We start from the raw sequence: 24,325 nt of genomic DNA on the forward strand, positions 1-24,325 counted from the left end.
AGAGCTGCATATTCTGCTTTCCACCCTGCTTCTCTTTTTTAAACTTTTACAGMACATTGTTAACTCACCAATGTCAAAGTTCCTGCAACCTTGTTAAGTAAATGAGGGGAAGAAGCAAGTGAAAARCCTCTTTCTTTTCTGCTCTGAAAAACAATGGACCTTTAACAATTTACATTTGCTCCTTCTCCTCTTCCTCTCCATACACACAACAAAACTGGATTTCAAGATAAATATTGCTTTTGGATTGCAGTGCAAACAAACARGTCTGTATTGGAGTGTAACGTTTTGAGGCTCAAAACACTGCTACAGAAACAGGTCAAAGTAATTTAGGACTAGAAGTATCCAAGATTGCTTTATTATTTAGTTAGATTAAACTTTGATTGCCAAAGGACAAAACAAAACAAAATCAGAGTGGGGTGGTATCTCCCTTTTGGCTTTCACAAAATCAAATGTGGTATAATTCCATTTTTTAAAAAGCAAGTCTTTAACTCCCAGGGAAAGAAATTTTAACTCTCAGACTAGTTGTCACAGAATTAAAACTGCCCTTCATAACAGACAAGAGTAACATAATGTATTTTCATAAAGGGAATTCTAATTACTACWGATATCTTGAGGCTGTGTATCGTTTTCACTAAAAGCTCAAAAACACTCAAAGCAATAGGGAAAGGTCCCCAAAAAAATCCATCCCATGCACACCTACTCCCCTTCCTGCTCATCTCTTCCAAACCCTGAAGTCTCATCTCCTTCAGCCTTATCGAATTTCCCTCTCTGTACACAAGGTTTCCAAGTCCCTGTTCCTGAGCAGTTGGTATGTGCTGTTTGCCCTTGCTAATGGAGGCCTTCAAAATTCCTGAATAATTTTACCATGAAAGCAAGCTGAAATTGTCCAATATCATGAACCCCATGCATTTTTATCCTGTTGGCCATTTGTCAGCCCCAGATACACCCAGCAACGCCACAATGTGAAATGAGTCACAGCACAATTCCAGTGACAGTGACTCCACTGCCCTGGCAGTCCATTCCAGTGATGAACAACCCTTCCAGTGAAGAAATCCCTCCTATATCCAGCCTGAACCTAACCAGGCACAGCTTGATTCTGTCTTTTTGTCCTGTCACTGGCTGGCTGGGAGAGCAATCCCGACCCCGCATACATATATATACATGTATGTGTGTGTGTGTTTGTACATACATAAATAAAATACAGAAAAGCCTTCAATTTTGATGAAGCTAGTTCCTCCACTTATAAAATAGTTTTTCCCCACAAAATAAGATATAATCTCTAGGGGAAAAAAACAAAAAAAGGGGGTTATCCTCAGCACACAGCAGGGTAGCTGTAAGGGCTTTTGCTTTTACACCAGAAATATTGGTTCAGCTTGACATTTTGTGTCCTTTGATGGTTTTCTTCCCTAGCACAGGAAGCTCCCTCCAGCTTGCTTGGTATTCACTTCTTCCAACTTGTTATTATGCACACATTTTTTTCCCCATGTCCAATACAATGACCAGTTGCAAGATTAGCAGCACACACAAATGCCAATCCATAAATCAGGYACAAGTCACCCACCAGTAAATCATCAGTACACCCACCCCTACTGCAATCTGAAATCTGTACATGTATTGCTTCCGTACACCAGAGCTGCTATGATCAGATCTTCACCAGAACTTGCTTACTTTCTGCAGTGTTTCTTTAACCAAAGTGAGTTGACCACTAGTCACAAAGACAATTTCTCCCATTTCTTGAAGCTGACAAATGCATTGTTGTGGAAACACCAAGGAAATGTGTGTATGGTTTTAGCGGAAAAATTCAAAGGCTTATAAAAAAAAAACCACTTCCTGAAGAAGAGAGGAATTCCTCTAAGTTTTGAAATTATTTACTTACCTTYGCTTGTGCCAAGCTTAYTMTGTTCTTTTCTTCTYTTCATTCAGATCCTCAAAATGAATRGCATTCTGACTTTCTTAAATAAGCTATGCATTAACACACATGCCCAAATCCTCAGAAATTCTGCCCCATGAGTTGGAATACACATAACAAGACCCAGGATAAAAATGTTTAAAAATTATTAAAAAGACAATAAAAAAATACAGCATGTTCYCATAACATATTCTCAGGTGAAGACAGCTGCACACTAAACTGTACATAAAACATTTAGCAATGCAAAGGGTTTTCCTGGTGTTTCTACAGGTGTATGACAAAAAGAAGAAAAACACCAAAACGCATAGCCATCCTAACCCAAATAGAGACTAAAATTATATGTAACTGATTTTATTAATTTTGTTACTGTCATAATCCATGTGGGAAGCATTCAAAAGGTGTGTTTATTTTGTCTCATTGACAAAATAACAAATACTAATCTTGAAGATTTCTACTTTTCAAGAGTGCTCCTTTCAAGGACCCTACTCCAAGCTGAGAGGCAGTACCCTTCACCAAGGCTCCACTTCTACAGCCTCCAAAAATAAAGTGAGGAAGTTCCAGGCTTAAGAGCTTTACTAGATCCAAGACTCAGCATACTTTCTGAAAAATTCAATCACAGTAAGAAAAGGTTCATCACCCATCTAATAAAAGTACGAAAATTCATTTTATCACCTGCAATTGCAGTATCTTTTCACAGCCAGAAGGAAGGAATGGGAAATACCCAAACACAGCTACCTATAACAGAATGCAGCTGACATGAGTCAAACCTGCAGCACAAATACCAGTGGCCACTCGCATGACAAAAGCCCATTCCACCTCCTGAGCTATCTGGAAKTTGATTCCTCTACCTTGTGAAAAAACACCAGAAAAGGAGAGCATGTCTCAAAGACCTCACTGTGGCAAGACTTCTCATACCACCAAGGCAGGACCATTGGCTCTCTTGTAATTTGGAGATTAACAGTATTGTATGTGGTTATAATGACACATGARCCAAATTCTAATAGTGTATGTTCAGAAAGATGCATAAAGAATATGGAAAGTTGGCCTACTAAGTACATTACAACAGAGCTGCACCATGAAAAGCAGAGGAATATTTTGTAGTCATATTACTGAAAACTGAGACCAATCTTCTTTTGTAAATGTAAATATTCAACTTGGTTAAATCAAGACAATCACAGATAGACATTTTTTCCCAAATCTTTGGCTGTATTGCAATGGTTGTTTCAATTTGTAATCTCCAACTAAACATTTCCTATCCATGGATTAACAATATATTTACTGACTTGTGTCTTTTAACAGTATTTATCCAACATAACAAAATAAACTGCAATTTGTTATACTTTTTTTTTTACAAAACATTTTATAAATATTTTTACAAAATGTATACAAAGCAATTTCAAGTGAGACATACTTTACAAATGAAGGTATTTAAGCAAATAAAGTCCATACCACACTGACAATAAGTGACACATCCTCTTTAAGTGAAGTCAGTCTGTAAGGCCTCCCTACTCTAACAGATAAATTATACTAAAATTTTCAAAATGAACATCGTTTTCTTAATTGCCAGTTTAAAATTTGTTTTAATATTAGGCAGTATTAAATAACATTGAAATCACAATGCTGATCCAGCAAAATAATGAAAACATGTTCAGTCATGCACATTCACAATACTTTGCTGGACTTGAGCCCATATGATTAATAAACTTTTTTTTAAGCACCACAAAAATACAATTCTTTCATTTACCACTTCACCACGTACCAGAATTCCTTTAGAATTGAATTCAAAGGAGTGAACAACAGAACATTAACAATCTAAAATCAGTCTTACTAGGATTGTTCAATGGGTTCCTCTCATCAGCAGTTCAGAGAAATGTGTCTGACCAAATCAACCACAATTACCATTTGTAATTTGTCATTTTTTATATGCCATTATCCCCCCTCCCAAATGAGATCCAACAGAAGACACATAGTCTGTTACGCATCTGCTGTAGAGAGGCTGGAAAGCCCATACCCATTTCGAKGTGGTACAAAGAGCAAGGGGATTGATGAATGTGCAACTTCACTTTTCTTTCTCAATAAAAGAAAATTTTGACTAGTTAACATACAGCTGTGTAACTTACTGCTCTTCTTCCTAAATAGTTGAGAATGGTTAAACTTCCAAAATGATAAAATAAAATATGCATCAGGATACACAGCCATGAGAMTATTATTAAATCTAAAAAGGCAACAGGTGAAGACTATCTTTTCAGTTTTGCCAATAAGAAAACAACTAACTGCCTGAGAGTCTATTCTGTGAACACCCAACTAAAAATTTAAAACTGGCAATACTTATTAATATTTTATACAACACTTGGGAATGTTGGGTTTTTACAAACATGTACTTTAAAATTGGCACAATTTTTTTAAATGGCAATTAGTAACATACAAAACCAGTACTTCCATTCACGTTGAAAGGGAGATGAATTTTAAGGAAGTTCATCTTTCTCACATTGCTTTCTAGATTTGGTTTCCTTTAGTGGCCAGACAGTGGACTGTAGCTCAACACTGAGTTGCACTGCAATGTTCTGCTATCCCAAGGATCTAATTCTGCCTCCTCCTGTGCCATTCAGATAGGCTGAATTACACACCAGCAAAACATTTTGGTTTCTTTCCTGGCAATCTGACTGACAACCACAGCTTGTCACAATGAGCCTCTCTATCATGAAAATCATAATCAACAAGTCTGGAAAAAGGCTGGTAATGTTTCTGAGAAATTGTGGAGACGTTCTGGGGGAGAACATGAGCATACCTTAGAAACCACAGAAGCTGTATCCTCCTGAGCAGACATATGTACTACACACACGCGACGAACGTCAGCGCGCTTATGTGCATAAAAGCACTCATGACCAAAGTAAACTAGAACAAAGCAGCATGGGCAGCAAAAAAAGTCATAGATTAAAATAAATAAATAAAATAATAAGATTCTATCTTAACAATATGAAGAAAGCCAAATATAAACCATGCAATGGTTTCACTTGGCTTTACAATATGAATTAATAATTACACTTTTTCTGATATGTTTAAACAATGGGATTGCTGATCAACTTTGGTCTGTACATATCTTGATAATTATGACTGCTACGGTGGATGATTTAACATTCTCTGACAGCAAAAAGCAAAAAGAATCAAAAATAAACACTGGCCTTTAAATTTAATCAGAGTAAGGCTAATGTACTCTTAAAATATAAGCTACAAATACAATTTTCAAATAAAAGTGCTTCTGACACTTGGTCTAAAAATTAAAAAAAAAAACAAAAAACCAACAAATAAAAAAACATTTATACCACTTCAGAAAGACTCAAGGCTGACTACATCCAATTATAAAATGCAAAATCTTTTCCTCAAGAGATAACATATATATGTATTATATATATAAATTCATGGCTCTATCATGGCCTCATCCTGTACACTTTGCTATTTACTGGCTTCCTTTCTACCTTCCTTAGTCAAGCATTCATTACTTCATATCATGCCACTGTGACTAAGATCATATAATATCATCCCACAGACTAAAGTTACCCACTACAAATATATTATCAAGTACTAGTTTCTGCTCAGAAAGCAATAGAAAAGCACTTAAATTTAAATTATGAAGCCTTGTAAACACACTGATGATTTCCTTCCAACTTAAGAACCCTAGAATACAGATTCATTAACAAAGCAAATAATCACTTCTGAATAGAGGTACAGTGGGTTTTCCAGAAAAACTAAAAATTTGATGATTTGTGGAAGAGAAGGGTAGGGGAGAATTGTTGCTTCCATCACTCTTCAAAAACATTTTCTTAATAAATATACCCTTTCAAATGACTGTGATTGTCAGTATATTACCATATTATATAGGGCCTAACAACCTGCAACCTTGTTATGTTGCAGTACTGCTCAATTCTCAAAAGCACTATCATAATAATACTTGAAACAGTAAGGCCCTAACAGACTGCATTCTAACAAGGATTAACTTTGCTTGGATATCTCACTGTAACCACAATGAGTATTGCTCTCAAACACAGAACAGAATCTAGTTTAGAAAGGTTAACCTTAAATGCATGTCAGGCTGTACTTGTGGTGTCATTCACATTTGCTTCTGCTAAGAGAAACATAATTTGTCCATGGTACTGCAACTATTAACACTCTAAGATACTATTTACAGCTGCTTCTAAAATAGAGTCAGTTTCTACAACACTTTCATTGTGGTCTGGGATAAATTTTTCCAGGCAGTTCTCTTGTGAAGCAATAGGTGAAAAAGTAGGAAACTCTAATTCAACAGAGCCACTACTTGCTGCCTCATTTTGTGGCTGTCTCCCAGCTTTTTTAAGTTCCAAGATGTTTTTAAATGTCGTTTCTAAACTCTTACTGAGCAGTAAGTCTTGCTGGGGGTCACCAGAGCCTTTCCTGCTATCAGGATGCAAAACCTCATTCTTTGGAGAGCTCCTCAAAGTTTTGTCTTGAAGTGAATTATTACATGTTACCTTTGAGAAAGTCTGAACTGTGTTCCTTGATATTTTATTATGTGTTCCATGACTGCCTCTTGACACAAYTTTTGACAAGTCTTCAGAACTCAAAGAATTCTCAGTGGACTTGGCAAGATCTTTCCCAGTGATCCTTTCTTCAGAAAGGGCCATGTATTGGCTCTCAGAAGAACACTTAGCTTTTTCAAACTTTAAAGCTTTAGTGAGGCTGTCAGATTTTTTAGTAGAAGTTTTTCCTTCTTGTGGTGTCAAAATGTTGTTAGGCACTAGAGGAAGTTTACTGTGATTTGTGGACTCTGCTGAGCTGGATTTTGGTCGGTCTCTGGCTAGGGTTTTGGTAGTCAGACTTCGAGAAGGTAATGTTTTGCTAGACTGATGATCAGTTTTGCTGGACTGTGCTTCTTCAGCTGTTTTCTCAAATTGTTTGGCAGAACAACAAAAATCGGCCTGATAACCATCTGAAAATTAAGTAGCAACATTTTAGTAAAAGTGCCTACACATCAAAATAACTGACACTCACATAATTTGTGAATATTGAAATGCAAATAACGTCTACAGCTTACAGACTCGGGTCTTTAAGAGATGTTCATATGCTTAAGCGCTCTGCTGCTTACAGTGCAAGAGATTATTACGAAATTAATCAGCACCCTACTCACGTATGTGCACTGTAAAACCAGATTAAGGGCACTTCCCAGCATTCTAAATATGCAAATATAGTCTCTGAAGACTAATACTTTCTACAACACAACCTGTGAATAGCTTTTAAAATACACAATTATGCAGAACCTTTAAACAAATACTAGGTGTAATCTTGCGCAAATAATGCGTTTCCAGGTGCTATGTTCAACAAATTCCAGTTTAAAATGCTGCTATTTAATRGCCATGACACTCCAAAAGCAACACTTCATTAGGATGAATAAGAATATTCATGCTTCAAACAGTGGTGCTCTTTMTGGCTTCAAGCAAACTCACAGATTCTTCCCTGTTAAAATGGAGACACTGTAGGAGTCATGACTGTTGTCAAAAAAACCTCAGAAATRTTTCTCTGCCAAACAGGCAAAGTATTTTTTTTTCCACAAATAAATGCTTCAACCTCACAGTGTCTCTGCATTGTTGAATTYTGGAGTTAAGAAAACCTATCTTGCAACTGCTTATTCAGTATTTCAATTACTGAATCCATAGCAATTAGTGCCTCACTGTGGCCACAACTATTTTTAAACACTCCACACTTAATTTAGAAGTTAAGCATTACTTACCAGGATCCACAAGTGCAAGACGCTTATCCCGGGTCAGAGATGCTCTTTCCTCCTGGTTAAACATCCTATCAATCATAACCATTTCTGCAGAGGGATTTATCCGCTGTAGGAAAAGGAAAAAAGAATCAATCTCCGTAGTGATTCATATGCTGGTAGTGAATCAAATCATTTACAGCTTGTTACTCTTCAGAGAAAAATTATTTTAGTACATATTTGTGAAGAAATACTCATGATTCAAAATTATTGACTCAGACCCTACAACTACTGAAAGTCAATCATAAAATATTACATTGTATGGCAAATTTTATTTGGTAAAGATTTTAAAACAGGGAATTATTTCCAGTTGCATGAATTATACTTTTTYAGGACTGAGTAGGTTTACTAGTATATACCACTATTTTTTACATCATACAGTATCTTTCTCTTTTAGAGGAACAACCAGCAAAAATCTTGAAATGGGACCACCCTATCATCTTCCCCACACTTCTCTCCCAGCCTTGTAACTAGCTGGTGCCAAGCTACATTTTTCTGACAATGCCTTCAAGCYAGTCGGATCCATCCATCACAGGAAAAATTCACTGCACTAGGCCATAACACAAGCAACTTGTTTCAAAACTGAATGCCCTGTGAAATAAGCCCTTCAAAATTACTAAATGGGATTTGCCATATAACATACCAGATGCTAACAGAACAAACCACAATCTCCATCCTCTCTTTGCATCTGCAAATACCCGCAAATTGATGGCTACATTCTTTTACAGTGGAACTACTAGTTTTCAAAACCGTATTAATTCTAACACTTATTTTATGTATTCTTGACTCTGAATACCTAAATGTCTATAATATCCAAATTCAAAACTTTTCCAGGCTTGAAGACTAGCAATGTGACAACAGCATTTCCCGATCCTTGTAAAATACATTCTTGAAATAACTTTGCCAGTTTTATTTTACCTCATATCTGGGATTGTGAAAGCACTTAAATCAGAAACACTTCTCATGAAAACAAGAAGTTCCACCCAGCTTTTAACGACAAACAATGATTTCCTAAATTGTAGTATGATTTGGCTCCAATTATAATATGGAGGCTTCTGAATGGACATTATCAACACTATTTCAGGTTCCATTAATCACAGAAATACATTGAAATCACCTTCCTGATTATCACAGCCTGTTCAGTGTAAGAGTAAAGTACAAGCAAAGTTCATATGCCTGTTCTAGAAGTAGGTGTATTTGTTTAACAAACTGAATCCCATCCCATAAACAAAGTGTACCTGGGTTATACACCTTACCATTGCATCTTCTATAAGCAAACATCTGTATTTGTTCAGCATAGCCTGKGTCCTCTTTAGAAGCTGCGTGGCTACAGATTCAAATTCACTGTCCACTAGAAAGACAAAGTACACTTTCAAAYGCTGTTCTTCAATAACCTGCACAAGTTTAAAATGTTCCTTTTCTTGTTGCTCTGACTTACATTAAAAACTCTCTCAACACACTGATTACTTTTTAAAAAGAAAATTACCTTTTCTTAAATCTTCTTCTGTTGGCAGTGATCCCTGGCACACATGGTATGAAAGAAGTCTCTGAACTGCATCATTTAATGATCTGAACCGACTTTTATCTGGTGTCACAGCATGTACCTGATCCTTCTGTAATTGCTGAAGAATACTAAAACAAAAATTAATGATATATAATTAACACACACTGTACAGAGCTTTTACACTGATAACATTTAAAAATTAAGGTTTCTGCAATGAAATTACAARGAAAGAATTACTTACAAAGCTCCTTTAGTTAACTGTTTAGCAGCAGGCCTTTTCTGTCCAACTAAATGGCCATCCACCTAAGTTCAAAATGAAAGACAAATTACAATATATCCCCTCATTTGCAAAGCCTGTGTTTCAGTATTTGTTTCTGACAATCAAGTACATCACCACACCAACTCTAACTGGTGTGCCAAGTAAGTACAAACACTTTCAACTATCTCCTATTTTCACAGGGCACTGTATGAACAAAATAGGGAAGTGACATAAAGCAAAGGTCTGAAATGCTTTCTGTAGGCAAATTCAGTATAAAACACTGTTGTGCATTATACATATTTCACTAGGAAAGAGATGATCAAATTCAGCAGGAACAAAGAAAGGTACAACTAAAAACTCTTCCAAATAAATCTGCTCTTAYAAACTGTCTCTGCATTTCTCAGATGTCATCTTGTCTGATATTGATGGATTACAGTATCTGTAAGGAAAGCAGGCTAAGACTGCACACTTAAATTCTCAAAAGGTGGCTGGGGAGGTGGTAAAAGTCATTCCAGGAAATCTATTTTTGTGTCAATGCTACAGATATGCCCAACAGGCAGAGATCTAACTCATCTTCTCCTTTGCTTAGACATTTATGAAACCAAGATTTTTCCTGGGAACACTGCTAAGACCTGAGGCTCACCGAGGGGGCAAAGACTCATGGCAGGCACACTGTACTGGTCGAAAAGCCTCCAACTTCAGAGCATTAAAAGTAGTCATCACCAAGCAGAATGAACATCTGRCCAACTATTATACAACCAGGCTGAACAATAACTGAGCACTACTGTATCTTTTGCTCTACTTGCACATCAATTAAGACATGAAAAAACATTCCTGTCCTACTACACTGACAAATACATTTACAAAAATTGTAAGTCAGATCCTCTCCAAAAAATCTCATCCTGGACACCATTTTTGTATGTATTTGTGATACGCAGGAGARCCTCCGATGGTAAAAAAAAAAAGAAGATTATGCAGTAAAGAATGAAACAAATAAAGGTAGAACTTTACCGCTACTTCTCACAAAGCACTCTCTCCCAATCAACTAGAGAACTAATGATAGAAGAAATAATGGTAAGCGTAGGTCTGACTTACRGCCAACTCAATGAAGAATTGCTATGCCATACAAAATTATCTTCAGGGAATAATATAGTCAGACTCTATTTACTGAATTAATCTCCAAGTAACATTCAGCATCTCAATTTACAATAACCTCTAAAAAAAACCTGCAAGAATTCCTAATTAGTTTGCTCACTCTGTCCCCCCACCCTAGTGGGGAGAATTAGGAAAAAAGTAAACCTTATGGGTTGAAAAGAGCAGTTTTAAAACGGAAACAAAATGAAATAATATGGTAATGATAGTTATCATAAAGTTGTAACGAAAAGGAGGGAATTGAACCCAAAAGAAATAAGTGATGCACAACACAATCTGCTCAGTACCCTCCAACGGATGCTCACCCCATCTCCCAAGCAGTGATCATCAGCTCACATCCAATTCACCCATTTATATACAGAACACGATGTTCCATAGTAAGGAGTAATATTCCTTTGGCCAGTATGGGCTAGATGTCCTGGCTCTGCACCCTCATAGCTTCTTGTGCACCTCCTCACCAGCACAGCATGGGACACAGGAAAGGCCTTGACTTACAGAGCAAGCACTGTTTGGTAACTAAAACACTGGTGCATTATCAACATTATTCTCATCCTAAAGCCAAAACACAGCACYGCTCCACTTACTAAGAAGAAAACTCACTCTATCCCAGCCAAAACAAGGACAGTCAGGGAAATACATAAATAAGAGTATTCTCTACCTGTATACTCTGCTGAACTGATGAGGATCCTACCACTTTTTCTTGTGGCTGTGCTGTTCCTAGAGACTGTTGTATGATTTTTCCTCCAGAGTCCTGTCCTATAAAAAAAACGAAAAAAGACTCTTGTCATCCTAAGCAAGAAGAGAATAATTTTGTGTACCTATCCTGATAATTTTACTTGACTTTCTAGCAAAGATGTACTTCATGCCTATAAAAGCATTAGTCCAACCACCCTGAGGAGAAACCAGCTCATAAAAATTAAACAGGACTGATATTCTGTCCTGCAAATGACAAAAATCCTCATACACAAATCACATCCTATCACAGTACTGCAACGTAAGAAGAAATTCAACTACTGGAAGTTTAGTGTCCTAACAATCTATCTAAAATCATACAGTAAATTTTATCAAACTTTTCAATACTAACCCTCCCTCAAGCATATCAACCAAATTTTTCTAGAGCTCCTGGAAGTATTTAGACAGGAAGCATATTTTTCCCCTAGGTTTTTAGATAGGAAGACTTCCTCCAAATGCTTTGCTCCATAATTCAAACAGCATCTTATCAGTCATGCTATGTTACAACTAAAACAATAAAAATTGATTAAGTTTTTTTTTTCCCCAAAGACACYCAGCATTCTGTGCTGATTGTAAAGAATTACTTGGACAGCTTACACATAACAGTACACAAGGGGAAAAAAAACCAAGGTAGAGTACTGGACCTTATTCAAGAGAATTACTTATGTTCAAAGGGAACAGGAAGGTTACTGCATTTTTTCTCTTTGCCTTGAGTGCACGAGTTTTATTCTTTTAGTAGCATGGCGCTGCTTGAAAACCTGCTATTTTGCCATGAACAATGCATGAACTRTTCTATCTGAAAGTGACACTTCAAGAACAAAGTGAGCGATGACAGCTCACTTGTAACAGATAATATCTTGTAATAGCTATTTCTCTTCCCTCTGTATTTGATGCAGCCACCACATTCAAGAATCTAGAAGTTTCATGTAATTTTAGCAGATGTCCRTATCTTGAAAATTACTTAATTTTATTTTCATATGCTGAAAAAAAGGTACAATTTTGGGGTTTATAGACTGGAGAAATAATTACTAATTGCAAAGATTCAACTTTTTACTCCAGAAAATGAAGTGCCATGGAAAAATCAAAGGACACACTCAATACTGAAAAAATCTAGCTTGCACTCTTCTAAAAACAAAATTCCAACAACCTGTAGAACAGTATGARCATGCGCCATCAATGCAAGTCTGACCCAGTGAAGCAGAACAAATCACTGTTGCTGGAGAAAATTAAGAAAATTACATTAAAAAGACCTTAGTTGACCTGATAGTGTGTTGCTCAGAAGACTTGTTAACTGAGGCTGCCTCAAATTATCTTGTGTCTTCGATGCAGAAACTGGTGATGTCTGGTTCACAGCCTTTTTCTGTGTCACATACATTTAAAAAAAACAAAAGTTAAATCACAGTGAAATAYTTACTGAGAATGTTAAGAAACCTAAGGAATCTAAAATCCAACTCCATGTATATATACTTTCCGTACTTCAAACTCATCAGTGGTGAAATTTCTCACATCTCAATYCCTCCAAGTTCAAGAATTTTATAAGTGAAGCAGAGAGGAACAGTCATTACACTAACAGCACAAATATATACCAGCTGCATTCTACAAGACCCCTGATTTACCACTACAAGTGGCCCACAGAAAGCTCAGCTTCTGAAAGTCCCAAAACTGCAAGATGATGAAGTTGCTTTCATAACAAAAAAAAAAAAAAACCCAGTGGAACAAACCTTCTACTGCTTAGCAACTAAATGATAYATGGCTTAGTATAAAGTACAATGTTTAAAATACAAGTACAAACAAAGTAAAAAGTTTCTGGCAAATAGCGGCATTTTTTCTCTGTAAGTTCCCATTTACAGCTCTGAAATTTCAGCACAAAAAGATCTTTTACAGTGGCAAGAAAGCCTATGTTTTTGTAACTGCTGAAACTCAACTGACCCAGCACATAATCTGCAAACAAGAATAGGTAGACACATTAAGAGAAGTCAGACAGGCCTCAAATTACTCATCTGCAAACAAAATGTTACAACCTGTGCTAGCAGTTTTGGCAAAAGCTACAAATGTCTTTCTACAACARGTTGGTACTGATTTTTTAAATACATATTATTTTCTAAGACATTATTTYGCTGCACATTTTCGTTTCAGTTACAATAAAAATCCACCAGACCTTTGGAAAAAGACAAAGATCTAAGGTAATTATTGCAAATGCATTCTGAGACAGCTACTAGTATTTTTAAATGACCAAAAAAAAAACCCAACTGAATTTAAAAAAAAAGGACAGAAATTGAATAGCTTGTTGCTAATTGTGTGAAAAGTTGCCGAGTTAAAACTGGCAGTTCACTCTGGAACTTCATGAATTTTTCTTTCAAACATTTGACTGTAAGTTCACTYATGAGAACAGAAAAATTTGAGTTGAATATATATTGCAAGTTTATCTACTGGACAAAAAAAGACCACATCTCACCTTAGAAGTAAATTCAGATTTTTTTAACTACTATCTTGACTTCTTAAGAGAATTTTTTTTAAATGTTACGCTTTTACAAACTGCTTTAAATGCAATTTCTTTTTCAAAATTCTAAGAAACACTTCTTGTCTACTTCAAATTTGAAAGCCTCTAACTGTTCCAGACACACATAACAAAACACCAATATGGTAAATAACAAAAGGAAGCCCAAGAAACCTTTCCATCTCTAATTTCAGTAAGTCAGACCTTGAAACTGTATACGTTTTAGTGAGGTGAAAAGAGTCCAAAGTGCTGAGAACGTACCTGAACGTTTACGTCTAGCCTAAGGTAAGGTTTTCAGGAGAGCTCACAGTTGTATAACCTTACAATGCCCAATGGAGCAGAAATACATCAATGCTAAGCACTTCTGAAAATAACACTATAAATTACCAACTTTTTTTAATTAATCAAAGTGACAGAGTTGTTCATTCAATGACAGATTTGGAAAATACAAGCGAAATTATGTCTCTGGGTTACAGTAATTTTCAGCAGTTCCAAAGTGTTTGTAACAATACAAACTAGCAAAATCAACATTTTGTGTATTAACAGCAACGTTAAACTTTGCTAACCAGATTTTAGCACAGCTTAGAAGCCTTTCTTTGGCTACATTCTCAGGCAGCTTTCATACCTGACCAAAGGCAAACTGTTGTTGTGTTACTCCAACCGACGTGTGACTAAAGGTGCTGACAGATTTGGAGGAGGATGCTGGAAGACGATGCGAAGCACTGACGGCAACTTGAGCTCTGTTCTGGACCAGCTGATCTCCTGTAAAACTCCCTCCTGATGCGACAGACTGAACTGATGCTCCCAAGCTGGGATGTACTGAACCAGAAGAACTCGCAGCAGCAAATCGATTAGAAGCTGACATATTTGAGACTGTGGACTGCCCAGGTGACATGGTAGTAAAACTTGATCTGCCTTGAGAAACATTAGCTTGGCTGGGTGACAAATGCAACACCGTTGGTGACGCCTGCTGCAGTGGCACCTGTCCACCAACAATTTGGGAAGTTCCATGATTTACTATAACTTGGTTTCCAGGAGCTGTGAATGTCTGGCCRGAAACAAGCTGAACAGCTGTGTTCTGATTATTCAGCATCTGGCCTGAATATGACTGGTTGGCTCTTAGCATGTTTGTAGAGTTCCTGTTGAGCATTACATGCTCAGCAGACACTTGGCCAGGAACCAGCTGGGAAGGCTGAGTCTGAAGAAGTTGTCCATTTATAGCCTGGACATGATGAACTGAATTAGAATTAACAGACAAACTTGTAGGTATGAGAAACTGGTTTTGAGGTGGATGAGGCTGTCCCATAGGAGAATGGATAACAATACTACCTCCAGCATTGCTAACTGTCTGAGGTGTAACTGATTTCCTTGTATTTTGTTGATTAACAATATTAACAGACATATGAGGACCAACTACTGAACTTTGAGGTGAGTTCGCAGAAGCAAAYGGAATCCCTTGCTGTACATGATGTTGCTGTATTCCCAAGTTATTCACATTGTAAGCAGTCTGCTGACCCATCTGAATAGGCTTTGGTTGGATATTAATAGGAACTTTGTTTGAGTTTGGTGCCAAACCCCTTTGAATGATGATATTATGGACAGGCAACGAAGTCTGAAAATTTGTGCTGTTAAATGGAACAGTTACAGGTTGTGCTACTGGACTTGAATTTGAGTTACTGAACAGAGAGTTCCCATTTGGAGTTTGTCTATGAACCAAGAGGCCACTGCTCATRTTTGCAGGTGTTTGCTGACCATTGCCTTTCAGTATTATCTGAGATCCATCCAGGTTATTGATGGTCATCATGGAAGGTTGATTACTAAATGAACCRATCAGCTGTATCTGCCCAGAACCACTAATCTGGCTGCTATTAGACAAATGCTGGCCAGGAACACTAATTCCGACATGTTGCATAAAGCCATGTTGCACACCGACTGTATTGCTTGCAAAAGATGCTCCAACAGGTTGCTGTACCACTTGAGTAACTCCTATAGGTTGCAACGTCTGACCTGAGTAATTAGAAACATTAGAAGCCTGAGTAAAGGATGCTGATGAAGAAGGATGAAGCTGAGCTTGTGCAAACTGTTGGCTAGAACCTACACTGGCATCCAAATATGCCTCTTCYGCCAAAGTCTGTTCAGTAATATTGGCCTCCTGCAAGGACTTCTGAAGAATATCAAAAGGCTGATCCTCAGTAAGATCAGGTAAAGGAGAAGACACAAGTTCATCTTCAAGAAACTGAAGGCTACTGGACAGCTGCAGTCCATCACTAGGCCCCTCTCCAAGCTGACCACTTACACCTTTTACAGACGACTTAGAATCAGTGTTCTGAAAGGCAAAACAAGAAACAAATCATTTTCAGAAATTCCACTATCTACCTTGTTTCCCGATTAGGTTATCTTTTCAGGCAAGCAAACTTTCTACACAGAAATATACTCTTCCCATAGTATGTCCCCATACACTGAGCCAGCACAAACTGGTCATGGACATCCCGCTCACACCTTCAAACAGACTGCTGGAGACGCTATTCTCTGCCTTCTCAAATCTCTCAATAAACAGCACTTAGCTCGGCAGCTGCACTGTTCCAAGTGGAATTGAAAAGCTCTCTACCATTTTCCTTCCTCAAGCTAAGCACTCTACTGMCAAAAGGATAAATGAAAGGAGGAGTGAAAATTACCTTCACTGTAATTCAGTTTGGGGCCAGGCTTCAGTAGCAAYAGTAGAAGAAGGGYAAAGGYAGGAGAAWGCTTTCCTWTYACTGACTTGTATCAAATRAGATTTGTCTCCAAAATCCTACCASCATTTCTACAATTACTTMATGTAAACTAGYRAGYATTTCATAAATTTAAGGCATTATGCTAATTCCTTGTTAAAAAAAAATAGAAACAAGGCAGTAAGAAAAAAAATATTACAAACTTTGTGGTTTATGGTCATAAAAAGATTACTGAGAACTRTAAGCATTGGAACTACTACAAATATTAAATGGCATCTTTATTAAAAAAATCCTTCAAATCCATACCCATAAATACCGCGATAAAGAAAATCAAAACCTATTTATTCTGGCCTATTGTCAAGATTTTCCTAAAACAAATTTCAGTCCAGAAACTCCAGACAACACAAACATCAGGTTTCTGCAGACAGAATGACAAATTTAAATGCAYAGTAATATGTACGATAGTTTTAAAGTAGGGAAAGAACACCTTTCCAAACTGTATAACCATATCTCAGCTATTCAGAACCAAAAACCAGTTTCTTTTTAGGTCAGGATAAATGAAATTGGTGGGTGTGCATTTATCAGCCACATTCATACTCYRAGCCTTCACTCCTTGAAGGTCATARACRCTTGTTTTCACYTCATGTAAACAGTGTGAAAATGCTGCAAGCCATAATTATCACATGCAATGATGTCCCCACCCTAACTTCAGTTCCCCAAGCATATCTATTCAGAATTTTACCCCAAACTGTTTCTGAAACAACCTATGTATTTTCTGAAACTTCAGTCATGTTTTAAAATATTAAAAAGTTTTTCTTAAGATTAGATCAAATATTTTCAAGTTACAAYGATAAAATTACAGCAAGCTTTTTAACATTTAYGTSAACAGAGGAATTAAACCACTKCTTAAAYGTCTCAGTGTCTGAACCTCAAGAAYACCTACAGTTATGAATCAGATTCTCAACTGTACCTAGCTAATATCAGGCAAAGCAAAAAGGAAWCACTAACTAGGACATAATGAGGACTCTGAACTGTCAGGCTCTTGAGGAGAATTCCCCATTGCATCTGCAACTTGTCTCCAAGGACAATGACCAAACTGAAATTTTTTACAACTGTCTAACTTGAACAGCTCCACTAATGCTATTCCAGTCAGTACCAACAATACAAATATTACTACTAGCAATAATAAACACTAACAAATAATATTACATGCAATCAAGATTAATAGTTTGAAAGTATCCCACTGGAACAGAGAATCACAAGTTTCATTCCCTGCTCCCAGGACTACTGAACATCAAAAATKATTTTATATGCATAACCGGAATGAGGGACCTTCTAAGTTAACATCAGAATCACTACTGTCCAGATTCAGAAGAGCCATGCAGAACACCACACTAATTTCAAGAAGAAATCAAAGCTTCTGCAGCTTCATGGATCTTCTGACCAATAAGAAGAGTCTTTTTCTCACTGGCTTCATGAATATTCTGCTCTCTTACACTGTCCTATTTTACTGTAATAGGATAATAGAAGCAGCCACCCATGCCTGCTAATGGCACAAGCCAGGGAACACGGCAATGACTCTTAATCCTCTCACGAAACTGCCACAGAAAACCAACCTGGAAGCAGCAGAAGTGGTATACACTCAATCAACTCAGGGTAATATGGTGGATGAGGGGGAGTGTAAAGGAGTGGTAAGAGCGGATAGTGCTTTCTTTTCCTTCAGTCAGCAGGAATTTAATCTTGCTTGTGTTAGGTGCAGGCTGGGCATGCTTACCAGCTGAGGCACTGAAACCTTAACACTGAATTTGTAAACTCTGCCACTGAAAGGCATGAGATGGGCAGCAAGACAGTCAATCCTACTTCATGGTAGCAATTCTGAATTTGCAAAAACTTTAATGACAAAAACCTCAGAAGCCTTTAACTTTCCAGGTATCCCATTTTATAAGCAGAAACTGTGAAACCACCTGTTTATGGTAACACTTGTTCCTTCCCAATGCACTGTAAGAATGTGYATTTGTAATCAAGTCATTCTTCACTTAAGAGAACAGGGCTCTCATGGGAAGGAGGAGYGAAGGGAAGGTGGCATTGCTGCCTCTTATGAAGGTATAAAGGATGAGAACAGTGCACAAGTGGAACAAGTGCTGAGAATTAAATTGTAGTACGTCATCCTAGGAACATACATGAGGAATCCCTGCTCCTCTCACCACCTGCCTTCCAGACTACCTAACCACCCCAATATCAGAACCAGAAAGCTCTTAGCTTCCATCAAATACTTTTGCTTCTTCCAACAACTACTCCCTATGCAACAAACCCACCTGACCCAGAATCTTCGACTGCCTCTGAAAATTACCCAAACTCACTTTCTGAAAATACACCAGAAACACCTGACTCCTGCCAACCTAGTCCTGCTTGTCAGAAGGATGTCTACAAAGAACAACTAGAAGTCTAGGCTATGACAAATGCATGTCATGTATCACCCTTTTTCCCAAAACCKGGGTTTTCTTGGGATGAATCCTCAAACCCCACTTCTGCCAGTGCTGTGTACAGGAAGCTGCTGTCTGCTAACAGCCAGCCTGGTATCAAGTAGAAACCACTGTTCCCATTCAGCTGAAAACTGGGCATACCCTGTTACTGTTGGCACCCTACTCCCTCACCGTTATCTGAACCAGCTTGTCTGTTTCTTCTACAGTAATTAATAGTGATACTGGAAGGGGAAGGATGGGACAAACACTTCCCATTATACTACTGGGCCTACGGGAAAGTCACTAGTTCTCCACACACAGGTTAACAGTTTTCAGAATTTCTTCATGCCAATTATTTACCTACACACCTACAAGTATATCCATGCATCCATTATGAACATGGGACAAGCAGACAAGAGTCAAGGTAACAGTACAACAGGAAGAGGAATTACCAAGAAAATCCTATTCTCTGTATTCAAATAACCTGATTGTGAGATTAACAATTCATTTGTTTTAAAAAACACACCACAGAAGCCAAAAAAAAATGGGTATGAAGGCATCTCAAAGTCATCCAGTCCAATGTTCTATGCAAAGCATGACTACCACCCACACTGGAGCAGATCAGCCTTGACATTATCACCAATGAATGGGACTCCACAACCTCATTGTGTGAAACATGGTCCAGAGCTGCAATACACTCCTGGCGAGAARGAACACTGAAGACTTCTTGCAACATCTAATGAATTTAAAGTGACTTCCCTAACACTGAAGTTAAGAAGAAAGACACATCCCAGACTACTTCCTGAGTCTCAAGAAAAAAATATAAAAAGAGAAAAAAAAACCCCATTCATTAATTTTTAAAAACTGCCAGCTCAGAACCTACCTAAAATAAGAAACAAAGTGCCATCCTAACATATATAGGAAATGAATGAATAATCTTCAAYGTCTATCTTTGATCACTTAGTACACCTACAGTCACTAAAGCTGCGAGTTCAATTTACTGTAGAGTTACAGAGAGCATTTTCCCTGCTCAGCAAGCTGGTTTACATATTTACAAAACACATCCCAACAGTGCAGTATTTTTCAATTAATTCCCCACTGAAATACTTAAAGTACTAACAGCATAAAGTAATTCTGTATTAGTATTCAGAATTTTCACATCAAAAAAGTTGAAACCCGCATCTGCTTCTTTCAGTTTCATAAAAGCCAAGTAAAGCCACACAGAAGCATGCAATCTCAATACTAATATCATTTAACTCCTGATCACTTACATTGGAATTGGCGAAAATTGAATTTGAGTTGGCTACAGAATATTCTGCATTAGTCAAGTCTTCATTGCTCTGGCAAAAGACAAAAATCGTATTTAGAAATMATACACTCAATGAAGCTTATCTATGTCTAATACACAGCAATGCTACTTACAGATTTACTAGGTCCATGTAGAAAATAATTCAGCGCTTGTGGGTCCCTTAAGGGAGGAAAAAAAAAAGACATTAACACTTTTTGGAAGTCCTTTCTACTAATGAGGCTAATTTAACTAAGCCACATACTGTACTCATATAAATCAGGTTTCTAGTAAAAAWATATCTTTCATTGAATCCAATGCAAAGCTGAAAGTTTRTATCTGGGGATCTGTGTTTCTGTATCAGAACACCTTCCAGATGTTGATCATATCTACTCACAYTGTAACAAGACATTTCAAGCAATAAATGATGTTGATCACAAAATTTTAGTTGCACTCTATTTCCCTTTGTGARAGTGTTACTCATATTCTCTTAAAATGTGGTATTTTATGACAGCACACATTATAAAATCTAAGGAATATACTACCACCAAATAATGTGAGAACTAAAACAGGTACCACCTCTTCTACAGCTAAACTATAATGCCTTGTTTAGCTAGCATCTAATAATAGGGTATTTACAAACCTGATTCTTTGACAAGTTTTCTGTCACCTTTAACACAAGTTAATAAAAATTCATGATTGCCAGAGTAACAGTCCCCTCATGAAGAAAAAGTGGCACCTTTTCCAAGGGAAATTAACCATAGAAATAATGGACTAAATATTATTAATTTCACTGTATTTCATTAACTTAGCATTAGCACTAAATAAAACTCATATTAAAAATGTAGTCTGACAGGAGGAGGATCAGAAATTCAAACAAATACAAATACATTAATTTAACTGTATGTATAAACCACGTAAAAAGAATAAAAGACTGCAATATATGGGACAATTCTAACACAACAACTAAACAGCAATTCCCTTTGCATAAAGAGTAAACTGACATGTATTTCTTTGATTTTTAAAACATGTTTATTGATCAACAAGTAATAATAAAACATTTTTTAGAAGCAGATTTTCATGTAAAAGAACAGCAATTAAAAAGATCTCCTTCTTGCTTGATGATCCTAGAAAATAAAGAGGCATAACATTAAAGATCCTTCCGGTTCACTCTGAAACTCTTCTAAAAGGCCAAACACACCTCTACTCTTTTTTTCTTTTAAAAAGCAAACTGTGTTCATGTGCTTACAAAAGACATGTTAGACATTACTTGGCAGCGACTTTATGGTACTATTATACTTACAATATTGAAGTGGTTACATGTATTTTAAAATAAAAATGTCATTTTCATAATAGATTTCACTGAATTTCAAAAATTAAGGACCACAAAACTCATTATCTCATATAGGGTTATATTATGCTTATGAATTTTATCAGTAAAATAACCAGGCCATTTAATAATAATTACCCTCACTGTCTTTCAATTGTGAAAAATTCAATTAAAAATTAAGAACTCTTCATCACCTTAAATAYTGTCTTTAGTAAGGAAGGAATTTTAAAAGACACTTACCAAATCACAGATCAGATAAAAAAAAAGTTTTCCATTCTTCTAGATGCTTAAGACAATAATTACTGCCAGCAGCAGGAAGAACACTATAATTTTTCACACAAACACTCATCTGTAGAGAGAGCACTTCATTTTCCAGACCACCTGTGATCTTGTACCAGGATCCTCATGATTTATGCTCATGACAGAGCACTTAATTGTCCCATGATCACCTTAATGTTCCAAGCAGGCAGTGTTTTCACATGGCCACAATCAGTAACCTTGTACAAGTTTTTTCACAGAACGTAATTGTGAGCATTTACTGACACTGCTTTTGCTACAGCATCCAGAGCAGCMCTCAAACTACAGCAGCCAGTGCGGTAGTGTTTTGGTTTCCTCAAGTTTAAGCTGTATCTGGTCTTCTTGCAAGTTTTCAGGTGTGAGACAAACATAAAAAGCCTATTTATTTACTATACTTAAGACAGTAAAAAATTCTTGTATGAACTGGGAATGATCTTTTAGCAGTTGCTATTAGACTGATGACAGACTAGCTCCAAGCTAGTTTGAACAAAATATTGTACATTAAAAGCTCAATTACCTTTTTGTGTTTTATATGCATTTATAGTATATTATCTGTTCWTGAATACTGACATGAATGGTAGCCAAAGAAGGCAACTTGTCACATATACAATCCAAAAAAATCTTGCTCATACTTCAGCTATCCTAATTATTTTGGAGATTGCCATATAGAATTATAAAACTCCATATAAATCTGTAATGGAAATAAGGGGGGGGGGAGGGGAGCAAAAAAAAAAAAAACAACAAAAAACCACAACCCACATGACCATTCAAAATCCCCAATTTTATTAAAACCAAGTATCTTTGACCAAAATGCTGGTAAATTCTTGTTTGTTGTGAATATAAAACAGTAGAGAGCTATTCTTTTTCTCTTTTTTTGATTCGAATGTGTATCATTAGTAGAAATGAAGTATTTAAGTATTTAAATTAAGAAAAAAAATACTTTTCCCTTAAAATATGAGCATAATATTAATAAATTATCTAGTTTCACTTCTCAAAAAAAAATAAGGTATTTTGGTTTTTGATTAAAAACAAGTTATTTGCAGTAAAGTTTGTAATAAAATCCCTAGTAACATGCATCAACATTGATCTGATATTACTACCTGAGAAGAGAATCCATTCTCCATTAAAAGACATTCCTTAGCCTCTCCTGAGGACAATGTCAGCAAGGGGACTGTCAGCTAGTATCCACTGGGACTGAAGGCTTTGCAATCCACACATCGCAACATGGAAGAAGTGAAGCATGCTGATTTCCTTGCAAGTCACCTTGTCTTAAGACTATACTGAGATAGAATCACTTTCTAGAACATGATTCTGCAAAATTATTATTCCCAACTTTTCTGCAATAATTGCTTATAGAAAACTTACCCAATAAGATCCAGGAGACAGGATTCATCATCATCATCATCCATGACAACTAGAATAAAGAAGGAGAGGATGGATTTTGATATGTATCACACAAAAGTTTGTTTTCAACAACAAAACCAGTTCAGAATACCTTAATATTTTTGAGCTGCCAAAAAGGTAAATAAACTTAGGTCAGTGTCATGAAGGTACTGCTACAGTCTAGAAACAAAACTGTAGCCAAGACAGGCTAAGCATTAAAAAGAACACTATTTTCCAACAGACCTTTCTTAGCGATAGCTAAGTGACAATGTGGCCACTTCCAGTTTCTCCTCAGCCATATTCAAAAGCACACTTAAACTTGTTTTTAATAGTAATCTAACTCTGTAGAGTTCTGACAGTCCTAACAATCGGTAGGGAGGGAATTTATGTGTACTGTCCAACCTGAGGGCAAGTATTCAATTCAGAGCACTTTTAGCCTCACAGTGTCATAATCACCAACTCACTCACGTGCTGCTTACTCCGTCAGGTAYTGCTGTACCAAAAACTCTCACAGTCACTCTCCCCTCCAACTGCTGCTCCTTCAAAGCTTCTGTTTGCATATTCTGGTCTCTCCTGTTCATCATAACTCTCAGAACATCATCTCCCTTGTCCTGGTCAGTAATTGTTAGGACCATCCCACCTACTCCACCAGTGAATTACCAATTGAAGTCAGCATTTCCAAAACCTCTTGGTACYGTGGCTTCCTTTAAATCATCCAATCTCATCTTTACAGTATTTTCTAATCACATAAGGTTGAGCACTGCATTCCATGCTTTTTTCTCAAGTTCCCTTAAAAAGTGTCCTGTCATACTTATCACTTGTATGTTTTAACACTGCTCTCTCTCTTACTTCTTGACAAATAGAAACTTACTCTCCCTGACCAGAGATCCACATGATGTCTGTAAACGTCTGTAAATGAACCTGATGTCTGTAACGATTAAAACGGGGAAGGGACTGAAGCATCTGCATGCACAAGAGGCTGAGAGCACCAGGACTGTTCTGCTTGAGGA

The 24,325-nt window shown here is 36.9% G+C and overlaps 1 protein-coding gene across 4 annotated transcripts in view; it reads right to left on the minus strand.

Annotated features, from left to right (window-relative positions):
- Nucleotides 1-2,038: 2,038 nt before the first annotated feature.
- BICRAL (BICRA like chromatin remodeling complex associated protein) overlaps nucleotides 2,039-24,325 on the minus strand; it is a 47,131-nt gene continuing 24,844 nt past the window's right edge. For 3 of the 4 annotated variants that reach the window (XM_057367676.1, XM_057367673.1, XM_057367674.1), the window contains 11 exons: nucleotides 23,298-23,346; nucleotides 20,443-20,488; nucleotides 20,292-20,360; nucleotides 14,473-16,173; nucleotides 12,611-12,710; nucleotides 11,277-11,374; nucleotides 9,449-9,510; nucleotides 9,190-9,335; nucleotides 8,960-9,054; nucleotides 7,671-7,773; nucleotides 2,039-6,872 (listed from right to left, as the gene is read on the minus strand). In XM_057367676.1, coding sequence (XP_057223659.1) covers nucleotides 6,070-6,872; nucleotides 7,671-7,773; nucleotides 8,960-9,054; nucleotides 9,190-9,335; nucleotides 9,449-9,510; nucleotides 11,277-11,374; nucleotides 12,611-12,710; nucleotides 14,473-16,173; nucleotides 20,292-20,360; nucleotides 20,443-20,488; nucleotides 23,298-23,341 — 3,267 coding nt within the window. In that variant the 5' untranslated portion in view covers nucleotides 23,342-23,346 and the 3' untranslated portion in view covers nucleotides 2,039-6,069. The remainder of the gene's footprint in view (nucleotides 6,873-7,670; nucleotides 7,774-8,959; nucleotides 9,055-9,189; nucleotides 9,336-9,448; nucleotides 9,511-11,276; nucleotides 11,375-12,610; nucleotides 12,711-14,472; nucleotides 16,174-20,291; nucleotides 20,361-20,442; nucleotides 20,489-23,297; nucleotides 23,347-24,325) is intronic. The other variant, XM_057367672.1, reaches the window with a different exon arrangement.

The sequence above is a fragment of the Malurus melanocephalus genome, unplaced genomic scaffold, assembly GCF_030028575.1.
Source record: "Malurus melanocephalus ecotype Western Australia unplaced genomic scaffold, MMel_1.1 scaffold_82, whole genome shotgun sequence".
Lineage (NCBI taxonomy): Eukaryota > Metazoa > Chordata > Aves > Passeriformes > Maluridae > Malurus > Malurus melanocephalus.